Raw genomic sequence first — 23,143 nt, 5'->3', positions numbered from 1 at the left:
AATGTCCACCACCAGTGCACCTCCTCAAGTCCACAGGTGAGCTCCTTGTCGGGTACAACCTCCAGCTCCCTCTCTATTTTCATGTCTTGTCCTTTCTCCTCTACAGAAACTTCCTCTTCCAGAACCCCTGAATTAATAATCTGCACCACACACTGTTAGCTTTATCTTTTACTGTTGTGGAGAGTGTCTTGTGGTGCTGGTTGATTTTCAGCCAGCTTGTACCCATTAGGTTGTTAGCCTGAGGGGTCAGTGCCCATGCTGTATTGGTGGTTAAATATTTTGAAAGTCAGATTTCCTGTATTGTGCCCTCTGCAGTAAAAATGCTGGGTACTGGAGCTCAAGCCCACTGCCCGGCATACAGCAAGGACAGCATAAATGCAGCAGCAGCAGCAGGAATAGTTGACAACTTATTCTGAGTCCGATGCCGACAGGCTGGGGCATTGAAGGGGACATTTGAAGGGTGATGGGTCCTGGATGAGGGAAGTTTGGAGGTGCTGTGCTCACCTCCTGATGGGGCTGGCAGTTGCCATGAGAGGGACAGGAATGGGTGAATGGCTGGTGGTGGGGCCCAAGGTTCAGGGGGAACCCAGTGGGAGGAAGCAGCAGGCGGGGCTGTGTGGAGGCCCCAGACCCAGAAGAGGATCTGCAGGTTTGCCTGGCCCCCCGCCGCGAACAGAACATTCCTGACCTCCCTTCCTGGTACCAAGAGTTGGCTTGGCTGGTTTCTGGCATGAGTCACTTGGCCTGAGTGTGGGTCGTAATTGTACTGTAAACACGCATGCTTGCGGGTGTGTGAGGGCTCAAGGGGAGCTGCCTGAGTGAAGGGCCCCAGTGGGACGAGATGGCAGCGGTGCTTGGTGTGCCTGGGTGACCCCCAGCCAGCCTTGCCGGGGCCCCGCCGACCTCCTCCTCTGCCCCTGCATGGTCCCCAGGGCCCCGCCAGATGTCACCCAGACCCTTCCTGGTCTCACCCCCAGCCCCTCCTCTTCTCTCAGCCAGACACCTTGCATTCCTGCCCTGTGAGGGCCCCATTTGAGACACTTCCTCTGAGAAGCAATCTCTGACGAAACCTCTCTCTCTCTCTCTCTCTCTCTCTCACTGCATCTTCCAACTGCCCAACATCTAGGGAGCACACAGCCCACCATTTTAAGGTGTCCACGCAGAGGCACGCCACTAACCAATCTAAAGCACTTGTGATCACAACTGGAGTGCTTCTCAGTGGACAACTACATTCAGTTCTCTCTTTTTATTTTTTTTTAATTTTAAGTAGGCTCCATGCCCAATGTGGGGCTTGAACTCATGACTCTGAGATGAAGAGCCACGTGCTTTCCCAACCAAGCCAGCCACGCGCCCCATCTCTCTCTCTCTCTCTCCTTTGAACTGAGATTCAAATAAAATGAAATGAACCATTTTAAAGTGTACAGCTGAGTGGCACTTAGTACGCTGGCGGTGTTGTGCAACCACCACTTCCGTCTGGTTTCAAAACTTCATCATCCCCATGGAACAGCCCACACCCAGGAAGAAACCACTCCTCATTCCTCCAACCCAGATGCCCCCCGCCACCCTTCCCCGAAGCCACTAATCTGTTTTCTGTCTGAGGATTTGCCTGTTCTGGACACTTTACATAAAAGGAATCACACCATGTGACCTTTTGTGTCTGGCTTCTTGGCATCATGTTTTTGAGGTTCACACAAATTGCAGCACCTATCAGTGTATTTTATTTTATTTATTTTATTTATTTTATTTATTTTATTTTATTTTATATTTTATTCTTCTGAGAGAGAGAGGGAGAGAGAGAGAGATGTAAGGGGTGAGGAGGGAGAGAGAATCTCATGTGGATGCCACGGAGTCAGAGCCTCACATGGGACTCAATCCCATGACCCTGAGATCATGACCTGACCCGAAACCACGAGTCCCACGCTCTACCAACTGAGCCAGCCAGGTGTCCCAATTTTTGTTTAAGGTTGAGTAACAGTCCATGGCATGGAGATGCACATGTTGGATATTCACTCATCTGCTGGTGAACACTTGGGCTCTTTGCACGTCTTGGTTATTACGGTTGTGGCTGCAGTGAACATGCACACACACGTCTCTGTGTGAGCGTGTGTTTTCCCTCGTGGGGAGACCCCTGGTTGGGGCATCGCCAGATCCCGAGGGAGCCCCGGGCTTCTCTTGCTGAGCACCTGCTGACTGTGTCCGGCAGATGTCGTGGTGTCTCAGGCCCCCGGCAGGGAGCGCGGGTCTCCACTTCTCCAGCAGCGTGACTAACGTTGAACAGCTTCTCCTGTGCTTGTTGGCCGTCTGTCCATCTTTGGAAAGATATCCACGCAGCTCCTTTGACTGTTTTTATTTTTATTTTATTTTTTTCCTTTGTTTTTTTTTTTCCTTCATTTTTATTTTTTTTATTTTTATTTTTTAATTAATTTATTTTTATTTATGGTAGTCACAGAGAGAGAGAGAGAGAGAGAGAGAGAGAGAGAGAGAGAGAGGCAGAGACACAGGCAGAGGGAGAAGCAGGCTCCATGCACCGGGAGCCTGACGTGGGATTAGATCCCGGGTCTCCAGGATCGCGCCCTGGGCCAAAGGCAGGCACCAAACCGCTGCGCCACCCAGGGATCCCTCCTTCGTTTTTAAAATGGAGGATTTGTTGTCTTTTTGTTGAGGAGTAAGAGTGTTTTATATATTCTGGATACTAAGCTCTTATTAGATACATGATTTGCAAAAATATTTCCCCGTTCTGTAGGCTGCCCGGCTTTCTCAATGATGTCCTCTGAGGTGGAGGGTTCCTAATGCTGAGGGGTCTGCTTTCTCTCTTTTTGTTCTCTTTCTGGCAGCTCCCTTTGAAGCAGACCAGACTTTGGAGCAGTCGGTGGGTCAGGTGTGCTGGGAGAGGCGGGAGACACCAGGCGCTCTCCCTACGTAGGGTCCCGCGGTGGAGAGGAGACCCAGGTCTGTGGCATAGACAGGGTCAGCCTGAGATGAGACAGATGGAACTCCTGGCTAGAGAAAGTTAAAAGTCATCCCAGAGGGACAGAGGGACGCTGAAAAGGGTGGGGGTTGGGAGGGGGGAGGGGCATGCAGGATGCTGCTCCCAGCAGAGTGCTCCAGGGGAGGGACGCAGGGAGAGGGTGGGTGGAGAGGGTGGGTGCAGAGCACGTGGCTCTCAGACCAGCAGACCCGACCTGACACCTGACCGCAGAGCTGGCTCTCACACTAACCCAGCAACCGTGGCTGCCACTTGCCCTGTGACAGTCTGGGCTCCTCCCCTGTGCAAGGCGGCTGACGACGCCCTTCGCGTGGGGACTCACAGAACGGGGCAGGCGGGCAGGGCACGGTGCTCACTCTGTTGCTGCTACAACAAATGACCAGGATCTCACGGGCTTGAAAACATCAGCTCACATTATGGAGGTCAGCGCTCAGAGGTCAGCCCTCTGGTGCGAGCCTGGTTCCTCTGTTCAGGTCTCAGAGGCCGCAGTTAGGGGGCCTGTGGGCCTGGGCTCCTATTTATTTACTTATATAAATGTTTCTATATATATTTTAAATATTTTGTTCATTTTGAGAGAGAGAGAGAGAGAGAGAGAGAACACAGCAGGAGGAGAGGCAGAGGGAGAGGGAGAAGCAGACTCCTCACTGAGCAGGGAGCCGGACATGGGACTTGATCCCGGGTCTCCAGGATCAGCCCCCGGGCTGAAGGCTGTGCTAAACTGCTGAGCCACCAGGGCTGCCCTGAATTATTATTTTTAAAAGTTCTTTCATTAAAGAATTTTCATTCTTTTCAATTTAATAATCATTTAATAATCATTGAAGATCATTCTGTGATATTTCATTTAAAAATAGGCTATTTATGGGGTACCTGGGTGGCTCTTTCGTTGAGCATCTGCCTTTGGTTCAGGTCATGATCCTGGGGTCCTGGGGCTCCTTGTGGGGAGCCTGCTTCTCCCTCTGCCTGTGTCTCTGCCTCTGTCTCTGTGTCTCTCATGAATAAATAAAATCTTAAAACAAAACGAAACAAAACAAAAAAAGAACTGGGTCTGTCCATTACTTGCAGTTTATTTAGCCGGTTGAAAACATAAGATCCTGTTAAATTTTTCTGAGTGTCATGTCATTTGAAAAAAAAAAAAAAACAGTAATGAGTGGATGCAAAGGTCATGCTTGTATCTCAACAATATTTCAGCTTAAATTTCAAGTTGAATTGTATGATTTAGATGATAATGATACCCCTGTATTAGCAAGAGAGACACACTTAGTGATGCTTACCACTGAGCACAAAAGAGCCATTTGATTTACACAAAATACTCCCTGCTCATAAAATGTCGTTTCATTAAATCACGTTTCCATTTACGTAAGAGAACTGTCCTATAAAGCTACTTTGTTTAGACGTTAGAACAGTTCAGCACATTGTTATTACATTATGAACATATCATGAAAAACACTATAGAATACAATACACTTGGCTAGAGAAATGACAGAGCATCTGCTATGTTGTGGGCAGTTGTATGTGTTTCAGTAATTGAGGGAGACAGAAATTTTGGAGGGCAGGATAATGTTCCCCCAAAGATATCAGGTTCTGATCCCCAAAACCTGTCAATGTCACCTTGCCTAGAAAGAGGTTCTTTGTACTTTTTTTTTCCTTTTCTTTAAATTTTTATTTAGGGGCACCCTGGTGGCTCAGTTAGTTGGGTGTCTGTCTACCTCTGGCTCAGGTCATGATTTCAGGATTTTGGGGGGGCGTTCTTTTTTTTTAAGATTTATTTATTTATTCATTCAGAGAGAGCGAGAGAGAGGCAGAGACACAGGCAGAGGGAGAAGCAGGCTCCGTGCAGGAAGCCCGATGTGGGACTCGATCCCGGGTCTCCAGGATCACACCCCGGGCTGCAGGCGGCGCTAAACCGCTGTGCCACCGGGGCTGCCCTTGGGGGACATTCTTAACAGATTTTTTAAAAGATATTTATTTGAGAGAGAGAGGAAGTGACCGAGTGAGCAGGGTGGGGAGGCAGAGGGAGAGGGAGAAGCAGATGCCCTGCTGAGCAGGGATCCTGACACGGGACCTGATCCCAGGACTCCGGGGTTATGACCTGACCCAAAGGCAGACCCCTCACTGCCTGAGCCCCCCAGGTGCCCCTAGAGTTCTCAGCAGTTTTAAAGAGTGCAGGGGTCCTGTGGGTCCTGGGGTGCTGGCAGGGGCGGGGACGGGCTACCATCTGCCTGGGAAGGTAATTAGGAGGTGAACAAGGATGGGAACCATGACACATGGCAGGTGGGAGTCAAAGGTGACCCGCTGGGTTTCTGGCTGGCACACCCAGATGGGTTGCTGAGAAGGCCCAGGTGTACTGGGAAGCTGATGATCTATTTGGTCCGGTTGCGTTTGAGGTGGCAGTTGGGGACCCCCCAGATGGCTCCTAGATGACAGTCCTCTAGGAGGGCAGTGTGGCTGTAGCTAGAAACCTGCGGGGTGTTGGCTGCAAGGGCATCCAGTCTGCAGCTGGGTCAGGAGGTCTAGGAGGTCAGGAACAGGGTGGGTGCCGCTTGCCAGGTATGCGCACGTGGGAGTCTGATGAATGCATGGAGCGTGGGTGGGTCTGGGCGGCACCATCCCATCCTGTGACAATAACCACCTGCCCCCACAGCCATCGGGGCCCCTGCAGGGCTACTGCTGGGGGAGAGACTGTGGTCTTGAATCACAGGGTGGGAGGAGAAGCCGGCACGGGCAGGCAGGCCCGCAGGCAGCTCCACTAGCCTCCGTGAAACCCACTTACACCGGAGACCAGGGCGGCTGTGCTCTTGTGAACTGACCTTACAAAACTTCCTTGAGGAGCTGGGGGCGGGAGACACCCTCCAAATCAGCCGGCCAAACACAGACAAGCAGGGAGGCTCACCTACTCACCTGTATTGAGTGGCACGAGGCCAGAGTGGCCCCATGGGAGCCTGGGACCAAAGGGAACACCAGGGATATTGACCCTGTTTGCATCACAAATGCTTAGACTGTTCATCACACGGATGCTTATATCAATTTTGACTTTTAAAAACCATTAGGATGTTATCTTTATTACAGAGATTTTTGGTAGCCCCTTAAATCTGACACCTGGGAGGGGGGTGTTCCTCTGGCCTCACTGTCATCTTGCCCCAAAACAGCTCTGAGAACTGCCCAGCACCTCCCCTGGCCCCAAGAGCCTGCACTCACGGGAGTGGTGACCTCGTGGATGCTGTGACCGTGACATCGTGGTCTTGGGTTTCCAAGTCAGGTCAGGTCAGGTCAGGCATCTTGGCCTCCAGATCACCACCCTGCCTGGTAGTCCTCATGGCGGTTACCACCCTGCCTTGGGCATTTCCAAGATGTGTCCCTTGCCTGCTGCCCAGCAGCATGGAGCCTTGGGGGCAGGGACCCTGATGGCATTGTTCATACATGAGTCCACGGAGCTCAAGCATTCCGTAAAGATTTCCTGAAGCAGCTGGAGGTCGTCAGGTGCTTGCCTCGTGCTAATCATCTCACTGAATCTCCACGGCAACCCTGCAGGACAGGGAGTATTGCCATCCGTGGTTTACAGGAGAAATTGAGGCATAGAAGGGTTACATAACTTGCCTAAAGTTATACGCTGGTAAGTGGTGGTGTGGGGATTTGAACCGGGGAGTCTGGCTGAGGGGTGAACCTTGTGAGCTGAGCTGCATCCCCACCTCCCTGACCAACCGTGACAACCCCTAGATGTCCCCTGGGGAGAGCACTGCTACCACCAGCTCCTTCCTGTCGGGAGCAGATGGAGGAGTGCATGGAGCTCACAGACTGCCCATGGCGGGCAAGGGCCAGGCCATCCCTGTCTTGGACGCCCCAGCAGGCAAGGCCCATGGAGCCTGGCAAGGCCTTCAAAGCCTGCTGGAAGGAGTAACAGCAGGTGGCTTTGCCTTAAAGAAGACTTCCCCCATGCCCTCATGTGAACCTCAAAACACGCCCGTTCCCCCGTTAGCTGTTCATTCTGTGCTAAGCACTAAGGGTTACTCGTTTAATTCTATTCTGCGGTGAAATATTCTCAACCTCATTTCTCAGACTAAGAAGTCAAGGCTCAGAGAGGTTGAGCGACTTGGCTGGGCTCACCAGAAGGTCAGGGGTGTGCGGGACTCAGACTCTTCCTTCACGGTGTATTCCCACTCACCCTCCCCTGGGCGCTGCGGGCTTCACTGGTGGCCGTGTGTCCTCTGCAGGCCCAATGGGAGCTGCCTCCCCTCTGCAAATGCGTATCTCCGGGCTCCTATAACCCTATGTCCCCCTTCTCACTGGATTTCTGTTGCCCACTCAAGCTAGCCGATCCTGAACAAGTGGCCTCTTTCTTGGGTGTCTGGGCACTTACTGGTTTCTGCGTGACCTGTCACCCTTGCTTATCCCTGTCCTGGCATCTCTGTGGGGCTCCCTCCCATCCTTCATGATATGCCTTCTCCTCCCCGGGTCCGCAGGGCACCGCCTGCCCTACCCAGTGATAGTAGGGCTCATGGGCTCTGTCTCTAGAGTAATGAAGATGCTGTGAGTCCCAGCTGCTGGCTCCCCAGCCTGTCATGACCTGGCAGGGCTTGGTGACATGCTGGATCCACACGATGTTGTGGGAAGTCTGAGGCTGGGTCATAAGTAGCCTTGAAGCTCTTACCCAAGCCTCTTGGAAGGTGGCTCTCAGGACCAGCTGCCACCTTGAGGAGCTCACGCCCCACTCGAGAGGCCTGGTGAGGGTGCTGGGGGAGGGGGGACAGCCCCAGCTCAGTGCCCACCAATGTCACCTTCCAGCTACTCAGAGGGCCATCCTGGAAGCCCCACCAGCCCCACCTGCTGTGACCGTGACCTCGGCAGAGCCCTGTCATCGACCTCCCCCCCCCCAAGACTCTGAAACAACACAAACTCATTCAAGCCACTAAGCCTTGGCGTAACGTGTCACGGGGCAGCAGATGCCCGGCTCAGTCTCCCTTATCAGACCGTGAGTCCCCAAGGGCAGAGTTTGTGTCCTTGTCACTCTGGATCTCTGGTCCCAGCCCAGAGTCTGGGAAGAACCAGGGGCTCCTCAGATATGCCTTGAGTGAACGAATGAAACCCGTCAAAACTCACCGTTCACCCTGAGATAGAAGAGATTTATTTAGCAAGAGGTAATCAGGAAACATATATTTTTACAAAAATGGAAATTTCTTTTTTTCCAAACAAGCTGTAAGTTGAAATATTTTTAGGACTTGAAATAGAATTCTCATACCACTAGGTATTGCTTACAGCAAAAGTTGTCTGTCGTCGTGGAGCATGCCTGCCGCTTCAGAGTTAACCCGCGTTCTCTCTACTGTACAATGTAAAAAATCGATGGTAATATTCACAGAATAAGCACTACGGTACTATATTCCTGCTAGAAGGCGTTCAGACAGGACTACAGTATATGCAATAAAAACACTCGGTTATTGGTTTCCTAGTTCTACGGTGTGGTACTATTTTCACGAAGCATACAGACTCAGAGCATCTCAACGTAAGCTTGGAGTAACCGTTAGGCAGCTAGAAGAGGAGAAGTGACATGTTCTGCGTCCCCGACTTGCAGTGAATGCCGGGCAGCGGTCGGCAGAAGCCGACGCGACCTTGTGTGGTGACTCCGTGTCCCGTGGGATGCTCCAGGGCCTCGTCCGGGTTCACGGAGGCGGCTACTCATGCTACCTGGTGTGATTCCTAGAGCAAGGAGCACGTGGTGTCTGCACGAGGTGGCGGCGCTGGTGTCGCGGGGCATGGTTCTCAGTGGAGAGGACTCCCCTCCGTCCGGGTTACTGGGAGACGGGGAGTGTGGACCCCTGGGATTTTGGCTGAAAAAGCTGCTTTGGAAATTGGCATCACCGTCAGCGGGAAGATCTGTGGATGACTGGACTTCAGGGTGCGGTCCCCTCCCGCCTCCCCCCACCCCCCAGTTATAACAACTACATGGAACATGCTGGGAGGACGCCCCGGGGTGGGGGGGCACGCGGCCCGGGGGCCTGGGCCGGGGCGCGCCAGAAGCAGGATGAGGCCCAGGCTGGCGTCTGCGTGGGCTCTGTCCCCCGTTCCGAGAGGCTGAGGGGCCGGGAAGATGAGGACGTCGTGGGAAGGAACCAGGCTCTGCGGGAGTCAGGGGGGCGTCTGAAACGGAGCCGAGGCTCCTGGTCCGCTTCTAGAGGAATCTAAGAACGAGAACGGACTGTGTTCTTGGAGAAGCACATACTAAGGAGGAAGATCCAGGAACCAGACAACTATGTACAACATCACACAGCGCATGTCCGTGGGGCAGCGGGTCTGGGCCGGCGGCTTCAGGTGGGCAGTTTTGGCTCCATTCGGAGGGAGGACTCGTAGAGGCTTTCCTCATCCATCACAAAAGACCGGTCCAGCAGGTACTGGGTCACCTGGGGGGAGAGACAGGAGAAGAAGCAGTAGGGCTATGGGGTGTTTGTGGCATCTGACCCAGAAGCAGGCCCCCCGAAGGGCGGCCAGCCTGGTGCACGACGCAGACCCGCCTCATGCTGCGTTTTGTCTTCACGCATCTCCTTATGACCGTAAATATCGTCCTGTTGGTAATATTAAATCACAGGCGGTCAGCCTGACCCTCCACTGCCTTATCTTTGGTGGAGCACTAGATGGAGTATTTGGGGCCTTTTTGGGGGCCTTTATTTATTTGTTTGACACACACAGAGAGAGAGAGAGAGAGAGAGAGTATGAATAGGGGGAGCAGGAGAGGGAGTAGCAGGCTCTCCACTGACTGGGGAGCCTGATGAGGGACTCGATCTCAGGAACTCAGGATCATGACCTGAACCAAAGGCAGAGCTTCACTGATTGAAACCCCTGGGTGCCCCTATTCTGGGCTCCTCTTTTGAAAAGAAAAAAATCTAACATGTCAAGTATAGAATCCAAGTGGTGGGTGATCTGGGGGTTTATATGTTCTTTCACTGTCTCCTTTATGTTGGAAAGATAGATTTAACCTGAGGCCGACAGAGTGCTGAGTGACGCTCAGCCCAAGGGAGGAAAGCAGAAATGGGCTGGGCCTCCCCTTCTGGCCTTGCATGGCTCACTCTGGGGCATGATCTTGGGGTGGACAATCAGGAGGACCCATGGCTCGACTTGACTCATTCTTCCCTCCTTCCCCCACATCACCTTCTGGGTTCCTACAATTAAATGCACATGGAGGAGCCCGAGCCCGAGCATCCCTCCCAGGAGGCACCAGCTATGCCAGGTGTCTTTATAAGGCTCACTCATTTGTGAGCTGTTTGGAACCAAAGGTTCATATTTTTGCGCAGAAACCCAGGGCAGAAGAGAAAACACACGTTTGGGGATCTTCGGATGGCGGCTAGAGCAAAATCAGGTGTTGGGTGCACGTCTTGCTGCTGGAGCCTCTAGCATGCTACTGCGGGGCTGGGAGCTGCCAACACCTTGGCTCTTAGTTGCAGACAAAGTGATGATAGTGTCCAGCTCAGGGGTCCCACCAGCGTGTCCAGGAAGTGACCCCCACATCACAGTCCAGATGAGCTGCTGGTCTTCCAGGCCCAGCTGGCCACCTCTTGCCAACACCCCTTCCTAGAACTCATAAATCTCGACCTCAAGCCCCCCGAACTCCAGCATATGGACGAGCTCGTCTTCTTCATGATGAGCAAGCTCAAGATCAAGCCCCCTGAGCAGCTTTGCTTTAGGGGAGATGGTCAGCAAACAGCACCCCTGTGAGGTGGCCACTTTTCCATGTGCCTCCCATCCAAGCTCGAGGTGGAGCTCCAGGAGGAGGGCCCCAGGCCTGATCCCACGCCTGACACGTAGCACGCTGAATGGCAGAATGAGCGAAGACCAGGGGCAAGGGGCCCAATCGGTAACCTGTTGGTTTTTCTCAAAAACAGATTCTTACAGGCAAATCTGCTACAAAACAAAAGTAAGAGCTTGCTTTTCTGGGGTGCTTGGGGATCTGTCTGGGGCTGGACACTGAGTGAACCCTGAGCAGGAAGGCAGAGAGGTGGGACAGAGGGGATGGATGTCTGCGCGGAGGAGAGGTCATAGGATCAGGAGCCAGAGTTTGGGTCAGCAGGTCTCAGTTACTTTGTCCATGAAATGGGGCATGCGGTTTCAAGAGCAAAGTGAGACCAGCATGCTGACCACCCTCCATACAGCCACTGTCTTTACAAATACAAGTTAAACCAGTTCTGTAATCTTCTTTCCTGGCTTCCCATGGTCCTCAGGACAAGGTTCCGGAAGCTTCCAGGAGCCCAGGCTCACCTGCTTGGGGCCTGTCTGCTGCTGCTCCCTGTGGCCATCCTCAGGTGGGCCCTCCCCACCTCCTGGAGCCGGTCTCACCTGCGGGGCCCCCGTGGTGTCCACACCCTCCTGCAACAAGGTAGCCTGTGCTACCTCAAAGTGAGTACGTTGGGCCGTGCTGTTTGCACAGAGATGGGGATCCCCTGCTTCTGGTGGGGACCTGGTGGCTGGGGGATTTTTCCCAATTGCGAACTTTGTAACCAGGGAGCATATTGCTTTACAAAAAGATGTTGAAAATGCGGCGTCCCTTGTCTTGGTGGAGGATTAGATGTAATCCTCCACCATCCAAGGGCAGGTGACAAGGTTCACACCTGCTGCCTGAAGCTGGGAGAACTCACTGGTGGCGGGGGGAGGGGGGGAGGAGAGAGGGAGGGCTTCCTGGAGGAGTTGGCCTTTGAGCCCAGGGGAGCCAGAGAGAGAAAGGGGAGTGGGTAGATGTGAAGGGATGAGGGAGGAAGAGGATGGTCCAGACAGAGCACCTGTGTGAGAGCCCAAGGGTCAGAGCACTGGCGGCTTACCTTCACTTGGTGTTCTATTTTATACGCAGTTTGTTGAAACTGGCGGATCTCTCGGATAATATGTGATATCTGTGAGAAGGAGGGGAGTTTAAGAAGAGAGTTTGCTCTCTTGGTGCCCCCCCCAAGCCCCTCCACTTTGCAGCACAGAAGGGGCATCGACAGCCGACCCTGAAGCCGCCTCCTGGGAAGCCCCACCAAGGCTCGTGGTTTCTGCTCAAACTGCTCCCAGGGCAATACTCATCAAAAATCTACAGGTCAATTATTCGAGAGAAACTGCATCATTCTGTCAGTGGGGCAGGCTGACCAACAGCCCAAAGCAGCCCTTACCTCCCTGCAAAAGTCAAGGCGCCTGCTATGTTGTGCACAGGCACCCCGCGAAGGGGCCCCAACCTGTCAGCAAGCTTTCGTTCCACAAAGAGGCACTTGTGGGGAGCCCGTCACACAGCCCTGACCCCAGGTCCAGCGAGAAGGTAGACGGGGTAGCTAGAACTCAGGCCCCTGCTCCCCTTACAGCCCCAGGTCTCTCTGGGAAAATTAGAAACCTCTCGCTAGTGCTGGGGGATGCTGCATTGATGATTTTGTTGGGCCACCAGAAGCAAGTGTCATAGAGATAGTAAAAGAAGGGGTGCACATAAGGTGCTCTGCCCTTCACCTGTAGGGTAACTGTGGGGGGGGGGTGTCCCTGACCCCTCCCAGCCTCAGGTTGCTTCCCTGTGAGGTGGGGCATACTGTTCCAGAAGCACCCACCCCTCGGCCTGTGTGCATCATTTGAGGTTGTGCAGGAAGGCGGGCTCGGCAGGGGCTGCCCGATGCAGTCAACTCCCGGGGGGAGCCACGGCCCTTGCAGCAGGAGGGTGGGGTGGGGGGACACAGCTCTTACTGCGGGAGCCATGGCCTTTGCCAGGGTCGGGGGGCATGGGTCTCATGGGGGTGGGAGGGAACAGGTCTCACTGGGGGAACCACGACCCCGGCTGGGGGAGCCAGATCCAGGCTTTGGCGCACATGTGGAGCAGGCCTGCTGGTTCTGGGACTCGGGTCTGGGCTCTGCTGCCCCCACTGCCCGGGGAAACTCACCATTCTCATCTTGGAGAAGTTGACCAGGCCATCCTCTGTGTAATTGGGTGTCCCCTCCTCGATGAAGGCCAGGTCGGTGAGGTACATCCCCAGGTAAGGGACACAGGGTGGATCACAACTTCGAAGCAAATGGCATGAAACAAAACGTTTTCATTTAAAAACACGAGCCTCTACTACAAACAGAACACCCTGCCTGAGTCTTTTGCTTTGCTGGAGGCAAAGGGTTTCTCTTCCCTGAGAATAATGGTAACTCTCAGGCCTGGGATTGTCCACTGGCTCTGAGGCTCAGTCCCAGGGTGACGGGGTGACACGGTGCCCGTGGGGCCTGGGACCTCTCTACCCACGGTGCCCACCCTCCCTGGGCCAGAAAGCCCTCCCGGTCCCCTCCGCTCTGTCCCAGATGCAGCCTTCGGGCTCTGCCCCCAGCGCCCTCCCAGCCCCTGACCCTGTCTCTCCTGTGACTCCCCGTCCAGTCCTGCTCAGTCACCTCCTGGAGGATTCTGCAGCCCCCACCCTGTTCCACCAGCATGGAATCCAGCCGCCCACGTCCTTCTGCTCCTTGAGACCTTGGCCCCTGTGTCAGGAGCCCCTGGCCACCCAAGCACCGGGGAGCCAGAGCAGGAGACCTGGCCCTCTGAGATCACCCTCCTGCAAGGGGCTTCTAGGCAGGGGGTGGCGACAATGTCCATGATGGGTGACTTTTTAGGGGGTAGCATGTTGGGGGAGATGGGACCCAGGAGTGACAGACCACAGCTCTGATTTGTGGCTCTGAAGCAAGGGCTTCAGTTCCGGTTCTACAGTGGCATCTTCTGGAGCCTCTGGGTAGGGTCAGGGAAAGGGGCTGGTTTTGCAATGGGTCCAGCGGCCACTATGCTCTGGAAGAGCTCCAGGGAGTGCCCTCAGGGTCCGCGGCCTCCTCTCAGCTCAGCACGAAGGTGCCGGGGGCTCTGTGCATGGACTTGCAGGTGCAGGTGACCTCTGTTCCCACACCATTGGCCCTTTGTCTCCTGGGGGCCACGTGGCAACCTGCCACCCTAGAGGCAGGTGAGGCAGGGAGATGGGGGGCCCTTGCCTGCTAGCTGTGGGACCCCGGCCGGTCCCCCAGGCCTGAGGCTCGCTCACACAGTGGAGCGGGTTGCAAGGCAGTTTTGGTGACGTGCTTACACTACATTAAATACTGTTGTTCCTATGGTAAGAAGCACTGCATTTCCGTCTGGTGGTCTCACAGCTTTGGCAATTCTCTGCCCTCACTTCTTTCTTTTTAAACAAATAGCAACAGGTCTCGGGATCAGAGTGTTGGCAAATACCAGGATCCCGACCAAAATTCAGTGACCTTCTATCTGTTTATGGTGGTAACTTTGTATTATGGCAAGTAAGGTGGCTTTCCATTTACTGTCCTGACAAAGTTTTCCTTCTTATTTACATTCATCTTGGGGAAAACATGAGTCACTTATAAGGAGACTGCTACGTGAACGTAAATGCAGCTGGGGCTCGGATATGGCAGCTAGGGAGACCGGGACAGAATCGTTTTCTGAACTGTAGTCTTGGGATCCCTGGGTGATGCAGCGGTTTGGCGCCTGCCTTTGGCCCAGGGCGCGATCCTGGAGACCCGGGATCGAATCCCACATCGGGCTCCCGGTGCATGGAGCCTGCTTCTCCCTCTGCCTGTGTCTCTGCCTCTCTCTCTCTCTGTGACTATAATAAATAAATAAAATTTTGAACTGTAGTCTTGACTCTTTCTTGAGTGTTGAAAATAATTTAGAAGTGTTGATCAGATTTTTTAAAAAATGGAAAAAACCAAACCGAGAAGTAGAATAAAAGAGAACATCTGAGCTCATTGCATGGACCAGAAGTATACATTGCTCAGTGAGGTTTTTGTTCCTCTTTTATGTCTATGCATTTCATATATATATATTACTGTGGGTTGTGATTAAAAAACTCAGCAAAACTCACACGGGTCACTGGCAGGGCAATCTGGGTCCCGCTGAACCACACAGTATATGACTTTCCACATCCCGCCTGTCATCCTGTGAGTCTGAGGCACAGGCTCAGGGTGGATGGAGACACGGTTCAAAGATGGAGAAGTAGCTCTGGAGCTGCAGCTGGTGGCAGCTGGCTGGCCAGCTGTCTCTGAGCGGGGCTTGCCTGCTCCCCCTGCCAGCTCCACACCTGATGGTGACTCAGTAACCAGGGGCCGGGGAGGATCTCTGGTCCAGGAAGGAGTGGGGAGGGAGGCCACGTGGCCACAGGGACCGAACATGCAGAGTGTTCCTGGAGGTCTTATGGGGGGTCCAAGGGCCCAGAGTGGTGGGAAGATCAGGGGTTCCTCTCCTGACCTGTCTATGGAGGCTCATGGGAAACACGGTGGACGTGCAAAGTAGTCACTTGCAGGTGGCATCACCAGCCCCATTACTGCTCTGTCCCTGTTCACTGCCTTCCTAGTGAGGTGGTTAATTCAATCACATGAACACGCACACACACGCATGCACAGCAAATTCAGACACATAACCAACCAACCGAAACCCAGAGCTGTGCCGGTGTTTGTGTGGGGGTGGCGGATGGGGGCCGTGTGGGGAGGAGAGGGCTGATGGAGGGTCCCAAACGGGTGCCACTGTGTGGGGACTGACCGTGGGGAGCACCCGAATGACAAGGGAAGCATGCAGAGGTCTCCTTGTAGGCTAAACACCCAATGTCTGGCTGGCTCTGACCCTTCCCTGTGGGCACCCTGGGCCGCCTTGGGGAGGGAGGGTCTTGCCCTGGACCATGGCCTATCCAAAAGAGCTGATATGGGGTTGCTCCCTCTTCTGACAGATGCCTCACATGCCCGTATCTGGTGTCTTAGGGAAAAGAGAGAAAAGAGCCCCATTCTCCATCCTAATCACTGCCTCTGGTTTTCTGGGCAGTGCCTGGATGTGGCATGATGCTGCCTGGAAGACACTGGCACCCAGGCCTCACCTGCCTATGCTTGCCTGGGGTCCCCAACTTGATGTTTCTTTCTACCAAGAAATTTCTGATGACGTCAGGCTGGACGACAGGGATCATGTGGTACCAGCAACTTGAAGTCAGACGTGGCTGCCTGGTGGGCTTCCACTCAGTGGTCACCTCTCCCTTCTCTCCGCTCTGTCCCACCCAGTAGAGGGACGGGCCACTCTCATACCTTCCGCTGCCTCTGGCTGGGATCTCTTCTTCTTCCCAGGGAGGGTGTGAGGGGCACTAAGGCTGGGCTGGGTGGGCCATCACCGCCAGGGCTAGGGTCCAAGCTTCTGGCACGTGGTGCAAGGAAATCGGGTACTCAGATTTTGGGGAAAAGACTGCCGTGGGGCAGGAGGGGGGTGGGGCTCAGAGTCCAATCTTGGTTTTGGCCACCTGGACACTGACTGCTCTGTCGTCTCGTTAGCGGGAGACGGGGCTTTGCTGTGTGGTCACAGGCAGAGAATGCAGGTGGAAAGAGGTATTTGGTATGTTGGAGCCCCTGACTCCTCACATCCACACAGGGGTGGATTTTCACTCCTGCGCAGGGGGTCTGGGGATGGGCTGGCGGTCAGCTAGCTGACTGGCTCCCCATGGCTGGTCCTGTCCTTCACTTCAGGCAGCTGAGGGACCTGGCTTTATGGCAGTAGCCTGGCCCCATGTTCCTCCAAATGGAGGGCTTTCTATTCAAACTGCGGCCAGTGTGCAGACATGCAAATGTGTGCTGGGTTAGGATGAGGCTGGGCGGGTGGGCAAAACCAGAACTGACCCCAAAAGGGCCGGTGACCAAATGTTACTGAAGAATTTAGATCTCAGCTAAATTCTGTTGCTCGGAGGCTCTGATGGCTGGCAGGTGGACAGGAGGGGATGGTCTCATGGGCTTCTCAGGGCTGTGGGTTTGGGGAATGGGAAGGGTGGATGAAGTCATACTCAGGGTGTCTGGGCATGCAGCCAGTGCTATAGGCGGGCCCAGGGGCATTGAAGAGGGTGGCTTCGGGGAATAGGGGTAGGATGCAGGGGTGAAGTCTTGGCTGTTGACTAGCCTGGGTGAAAAACATTTCAATGATGGGCTGTATGAAGGCTTGGGGCCCGTGATGGGGCTGAGACCCACATGGTAAGGCTCAGCATGGACTCTTTGTCCAGGCAGGTCACCAGCTGTGCCCACAGATGGCCACCTCCTTCCCTCTGGTCACTGTCCCCCACCTGGTGAGGCAGACCCCCAGGGGTTCGCATGCCCAGCTCTATGGGAAAACCACAGCGCCTCTGGAGAACGGATGCAGGACACGTTTATCCCATGTGTCCATAAAGCAAGAACCTGGTTTACATGAAGGTCTCAACCCCCAGAATGCCTGGAGACCCCGCCGCCCCATGTGGCAGGGAGCAGAGGCACTGCGACAGGCCCACAGGGAAGAGGAGACACAGCATGGAGGCCAAGACAGAACAGGGGCGGCGGTGGACGAGGAAGCCATGGGAAAGAGGCAGATGGAGAGGCACCCAGGGCAGATGGCAGGTTGGTAAATGCACGGTGGGGCAGCCCCCCACAAGCACAGCCCACGGGGAGCTCTGGGGAGCCCCGGCACAAGAGAGATGGCACAGATGGGTGGGACATCTGTCTGAGGACAAATACAGTGAGGATGAGTACGGCAATGATACAAGGGGCTGGTGAGGGACGGACCAGGTGTGGTGGGGGCAGCAGGGGGCATGGATGGGCTGTCAGTGGAGTACCTGGGCTGCCGCCAGTGGCCAGGGGTGCTGGCCTGCCCTGTCCCCAGGGGCAGTGACCCTGTGATCGGCATGATGGCAGCACAGGCGCTCTTGGCCTCTGAGTAGTCAGCACCCAGGGGTGGCTCAGGGTCTCCGGAGGGGCACAGGGGAGTGAGGGTGGGGCCGACTCAGCTCTCCCCACAGAAGGAGGACAGAGACCAGTGCAGAGGGGCCTCACACAGCAAACATGGGGGAGGGGACACCAAAGCCATTGCCCGTGCATGGGTGGACACTGCATGTAGTGAGGGGCTGAGGCACTGCTGTGCTGGGGGAGCTTGCCCAGACCCTCTTGGGAAGTGGCCCGCGGCAAACCACAGAGCTCTGGCCTTGCAGGCCGCTCTGGGCCAGTGCCTGGCTCTGTCACTGTGGCCACTAGTGCCTCGGGTTCCTTGTCTGCAGAAATGGGGTGGGAGTATCTTGCAGTGGTGGTTCTCCGTGGGGGTGGTTTTGCCTCCCAGGGGCATTCCCGGGACGTCTGGAGACAGCTCTGGTTGTCAGAATCTGGGGAAGGAGCACTAGCATCTCATGAGTGGAGGCTGGGGATGCTGCTAAACATCCTATAGGGCACAAGACAGGCCCCATCACAGGATGATCCTGGTCTAGTGACAAGAGGGCTGAGGCTGGGAGGCTCTGCAAATGATAGGCAGGTTGATGTGGGTGCAGCGCTGTGGCTAGGGGAGGTCTGCAAACAGTGGGGTGTGGCTAGGGGAGGTCTGCAAACAGTGGGGTGTGGCTAGGGGAGCTCTGCAAACAGTAGGGTGTGGCTAGGGAGCTCTGCAAACAGGGGGGCTAGGGGAGTTCTACAAACAGGAGGGTGTGGCTAAGGGAGCTCTGCAAACAGTGGGGTGTGGCTACCAGAGCTCTGCAAACAGTAGGGTGTGGCTAGTGGAGCTCTGCAAATGGTAGGGTGCAACTGTTGCAAAAACTGCCTTTCTTTGTTTCCAAGATGCCATTTTCTGTACAATGTGCTCTTGTTTTGAGGACTAATTCTCAGTTGAGAGAGGAAATACAATATCATTAAATAAACACATTGACTTCAAGGCACATCCTGATATCAGAAATACTGAAATGTGGGGAGAATGTGCAGGTCAGAGGAGGGGCATCTGGCATCACAGCTGTTGGACCCACTGGACACCAGTGAATTTCTCCCTTTCTCTCTTTCTCTCTCTCAGGAAATGTCACCAAGACTCTGGCGGTCATAGAGGACAAAGCTGACCCACCCTGGAGGTCGGGGGTACCTAGGGGTCTCGCAGGTTGACGGACGGACAGACAGACAGACAGACCTCCTGCTCCAGCCGGATGCGGCCCGTGAATGCCTCTGCAATGTGGTTCTACGATTTAAACAGTGGGGTGACAAAATGACACACACTTACTTTTTCAGAGCTTCTCTCAGATTCTTAAATCTGCCCTCTGATGATACAAGCTTTTGGAGCTTATCAATCAAAGCTTTTGTCTAGAAAGAATCAGAAGCATTTACTAACCCACGGCACGCACCGTGGCCCGAGGCACCGGCCCACACTCCACAGGCTGCCTGGGGCTCCAGAACCACCTCCATTCTGAAGGTGGGCGTTTTTGGGGACCTCCAGGGTCTGGAACCTCACCCCCCACCTCCTGAAGAGGCAGACACAGGCCCTCATTTTGGGGGCCTGTGACCATGCACACACCCTTCAGAAACAGACGTGGGGTGATTCTGGGCCCTGGAAACACCCCGCACCCTGACATCAAGGGGGCGGGGGTGGGGCTGGCACATGCAAGGAGCCCCTCCAGAGTTAAGCCCTTCCTGTGCCCTGAACCCAGGGGTGTGGCCGAGGGACCCACCTTCACCTGTGTATCCCAGGATCCCCGCAAATGTAGGAATCAAGAAAGAAGATGCAGGTGAGCTGATGCTCCAGGAGGACAGGCCACGAGGGGGAAGAGCAGGGCCGGGCCGAGGGTCCTGTCTGCTGCATGGCAGGCTGGACACTGGCATCTGTCTGAGCAGGTGTGTGTCCCGGGGGGCTGCCCTGGGCCTGGCTCTGCAATGCGGGGGGAACCCCTGTGCCTCGGTGGCCCTGGTTCCCTCATGTATGCATCACTGAGGTGGACGGTGAGCCCTGCTTTCCAGTTCCTGTCCCCAAAGTCCAGATGGTGGCCGAGAAACAGCACTAGAGGCCAGCTGTGTGCCCGCACGTGGAAGGGACACGGCCACTGGGCCGAGAGCACCCCTAAGCTCTGGGCCAGAGTCCCTCTGAGAGATCTGACCACAGAAAACGACTCAGAGTGTTCATGGTGACGGGAGAAGAGACTGTGTGACTCCTCGAGGGGATCTGCTGGCCGAGCACACCGTGCAGGTCGCTCTCTTCCTGACGAGAAGCGTCAGCACCCAGTTTGGACGAGCCCGGCTCAAAGCACACATGCATTCTGGAGCTAGTGAAAGGGGCACCCAGCCAAGGACACGGGGTCCTGCTTCCCCCGAGATGGCTGCCCTTGGCTAACTGTCCTGAGCTGCTGCCCCTCGCCGCTCTCTCCCACCTGCCTGTGGAGGAATGACCTGAGGCCTGAGGCCAGATGGAGGCTGAGAGTCCTGGACCTGGGGCCTTGGCGGGAGTGGCAAGCAGCCTCTGTGAGCCCACGGGCAAGACACCACTCCTCTCACATTGCTGGGCCTCCACTTTCACAGTCAGAAAATGGGAGTGAAAAAAAAAAAAAAAAGAAAGAAAATGGGAGTGAAGGCCCAGGTATTCCCTAAGGCAATGATCATTCATATCCTAGGACTGGGCCACACAGATGCTAGCTCAGGAGGCCCGCGGAGGAAATATCACCCTGCCGGTGGTCATGAGAACCTAGGACGACATTCTCATTTGTGTGGAGTTTTGGTATACATTTGGCCCCAATCTGTGGCTCTGAGATGGGCATGCTTTGATTCCTTCCCCATCTGTGCTCCTCTGGGGTGGCGCTCTGTCCGGGGAGGAGGTGTGAAGCCTGGGAGGCCACAGAATTTTCCCAGCCGCTGCTTAAAGAAGTGAGTTCCAACTTGAAGCAGCTCAAGTATCTCCTGGTGGGAACAGGAGTGTCCATCCCTTTTGTGCCCAAGGGGACACAAGCCCCTGGGGTCTTGGGCATCTCTGCTGGTGGGCAGAGAAATAAGGGGTCCTCGGAATTGGTCACTGAAACCAGAGACCAAGCAGGGAGCCTGCCTTGTAAGTGGTATCGAGGACAAAGATGATGACAGAGCACCCTGCAGGTCATCCCGTCCCATCCAAGAACAGAACACTTGATGGCCAAGGCCGCTCCCGCCCAGAGAGGCCGCAGAGGACTGCCAGCCTAAGAGAGACTTCTGCTTCTACTAAAATGCAACCATCCTCCAGGGAGGCGACACACAGACCCGTAAGCCATCTGCACCAGCCGGTGGAGGGCCACCTCTGATTCTTCCTGGAGGGTGTTCCCCTTTCAAAGGAGATGGGGAAGAACAGGGAAACAGAGCCAGCAGGCCCCACCTGACTGCTTGGCTCCTGCACAGGCCTGCCCGGGCTCGGACACAATACTTTCCAGCTTTGGCCATTCAAGCAGCTGCTGGGGCTATGTTCCGGGCAGAAACAGAGCCATTCTGGTAGGTCTCAAGTATCTCATGGGACACCTGTGGAGGGGCAGCGCCCAGTCCCTGGCTGGTGTGGGCTGGGCACCATGTAGATGCGCAGATGCCCAGAGCCTTGCTGAAGGGCTGGGAGCAGCCGGCCGGGCCCAGCCGGCCACAGAGCATGCAGGCCTGCCTGTGCTTTCCAAGGCATCTCTGATTGGTGGCCCCAGGTCCTAAATGACATCTGAGAATGCAGGCCAGGCCTCACCTCTGCACCTCTAACTGCCCCCTATTTGCACTCTCCAGAGAGAACAGAAGACTTCAGGCTAGTCAAGCTGGTTCCCTCCCAACTCCGCACCATGGGTGATGCTGGAGAACGAGGCCAAGAGAGTTACAGAGCACCCCCAGTGGTGGGAAGTGTGGCTGGTCTGGGGGCAGGAGAAGAAAGATGTGGACCTGGAATGGGCCCTCAGACTCCACGGACAGCCCTGCCTGAGCCCTGGCAAGTCAAGTTAGCCTGGATGACATGGGGGTTCCACAGCATCCGGCTCAGCCCCTGGCCTCTGGAGTTCACAGCACCATGTTTCACACATGGCCAGATGTGCCCACAGACCTGAGCCCCAGAGCTCCAGCCTCTGTTCTTTCCAGGAGCGCTGACAAGCTGGCACCGTCCCCTGTCCATGCCCTGGCATGTTTGTGTGTAAGAGCAAGAAGCCCAGGCTTGCTGGGAGCAGGGCCATCCCTACAGCACGCTGCAGTCTGCTGCCATCTGGGCCAGAGTGAACAGATGTGGTGAAGGGCAGCATCCCAGGGCTTGCTGGGTTTGGTTGCTTATCTATGGAAGAGGAATTCATGGATGTGCTGCCTGCCTGGGGGTGCAGAATCGTGACCTGCCATTGGCAAGAGGATGGTAGGAGAGCAGGTAATAAAGAGAACATTGAGGGGGACTCGGTATGCAAATCCAGAGCAGTCTAGATGAGACAGGACCCCTGGAGACCCTGGGCCCCACAGAGCCCACTAGCTGTGGGACCACAGACACTGTCGTCAAACTTACTCTGCCCTTTGATGGCGTCCATCCAGCCTCCTGCACACATGCAGGCTGGGGTTGGGGCACCTGACACATGCATCAGAGAGGTGGCCCAATGGCCCCACTGTGTGCTCCTCTTAGGAGAGATGCCCCCTCATGACTACTGTGCAGGGAACTTTATTCCCAAGGAAGAATCCACATTTCAGAATCACATTCTGAATGAATAAAGATCAAGCCCACATTTGAGATCATCAACTATCCCTGGTGGCCAGAAGGGGTGGTGAAATTAGAATCCCGGGAAGGAACTTGGGAGATCATCCCACCACTGTCAACAACCCTGCAGATCTGGACTGGTGTCTGCATGAAGCCACCACTTTTTTGTCCCAACTCAAGGAGAACAGCATTGGGACCAATAATCACTGTCTTAACGCTTCCTGCTTTGGAGTATTAATTATTCAAGTGGGAATTTAAGTCCTGTGGGTCCCAGTGCCACATTTGTGGGTCCAATACTGGTCCCAGGTGATATGGGAGAAGGGGTTTTACTGGGAATGTTGGCCCTCACCCTGTCCTCTGCCCACTTAGGGATGTCCAGAGGCCAGTACTCTAGAATCTCAGCCCAGCCCAGCCCAGCCCCAGGCAGGTAATGGTGCCAGCTTCCCACCCGCACCTGCTTAGAGACTTTGAGCCACGTCTTTTTCAGCCGGAATATTGCGCTCCGGTTCATGGACGAGGTGATTTCCAGCACAGCGTTATAGTTGTGTAAGCAGCGGCATATGTCAGCCACAGCCACCCACTTCTCGATGGCGCTCACTCTTGCATTGATGTCTTCATTGCGGATGATTTCTGAAGCAATCAAGTTACTGATCTTTAAGCCCATGCAGAAAGACAAGAAAAAAGAAAGAGGCATAAATATTGCAAAGATGATAAATCACCATTATTTACAGATGATATGATTGCCTGTTTGAAAATCC

General features: G+C 54.8%; 1 protein-coding gene across 2 annotated transcripts in view; it reads right to left on the bottom strand.

Moving 5' to 3' along the window:
- Positions 1–8,082: 8,082 nt before the first annotated feature.
- Positions 8,083–23,143, bottom strand: part of RASGRF1 (Ras protein specific guanine nucleotide releasing factor 1) — a 93,398-nt gene continuing 78,337 nt past the window's right edge. For both annotated transcript variants that reach the window (XM_077874582.1, XM_077874592.1), the window contains 5 exons: positions 22,840–23,037; positions 18,963–19,042; positions 12,856–12,973; positions 11,782–11,850; positions 8,083–9,375 (listed from right to left, as the gene is read on the bottom strand). In XM_077874582.1, coding sequence (XP_077730708.1) covers positions 9,283–9,375; positions 11,782–11,850; positions 12,856–12,973; positions 18,963–19,042; positions 22,840–23,037 — 558 coding nt within the window. In that variant the 3' untranslated portion in view covers positions 8,083–9,282. The remainder of the gene's footprint in view (positions 9,376–11,781; positions 11,851–12,855; positions 12,974–18,962; positions 19,043–22,839; positions 23,038–23,143) is intronic.

The sequence above is a fragment of the Canis aureus genome, chromosome 2 (genome assembly GCF_053574225.1).
Source record: "Canis aureus isolate CA01 chromosome 2, VMU_Caureus_v.1.0, whole genome shotgun sequence".
Taxonomy (NCBI): Eukaryota; Metazoa; Chordata; class Mammalia; order Carnivora; family Canidae; genus Canis; species Canis aureus.
Note: the sequence above shows the minus strand (reverse complement) of the source record. Positions and strands in the feature narration are given on the sequence as shown.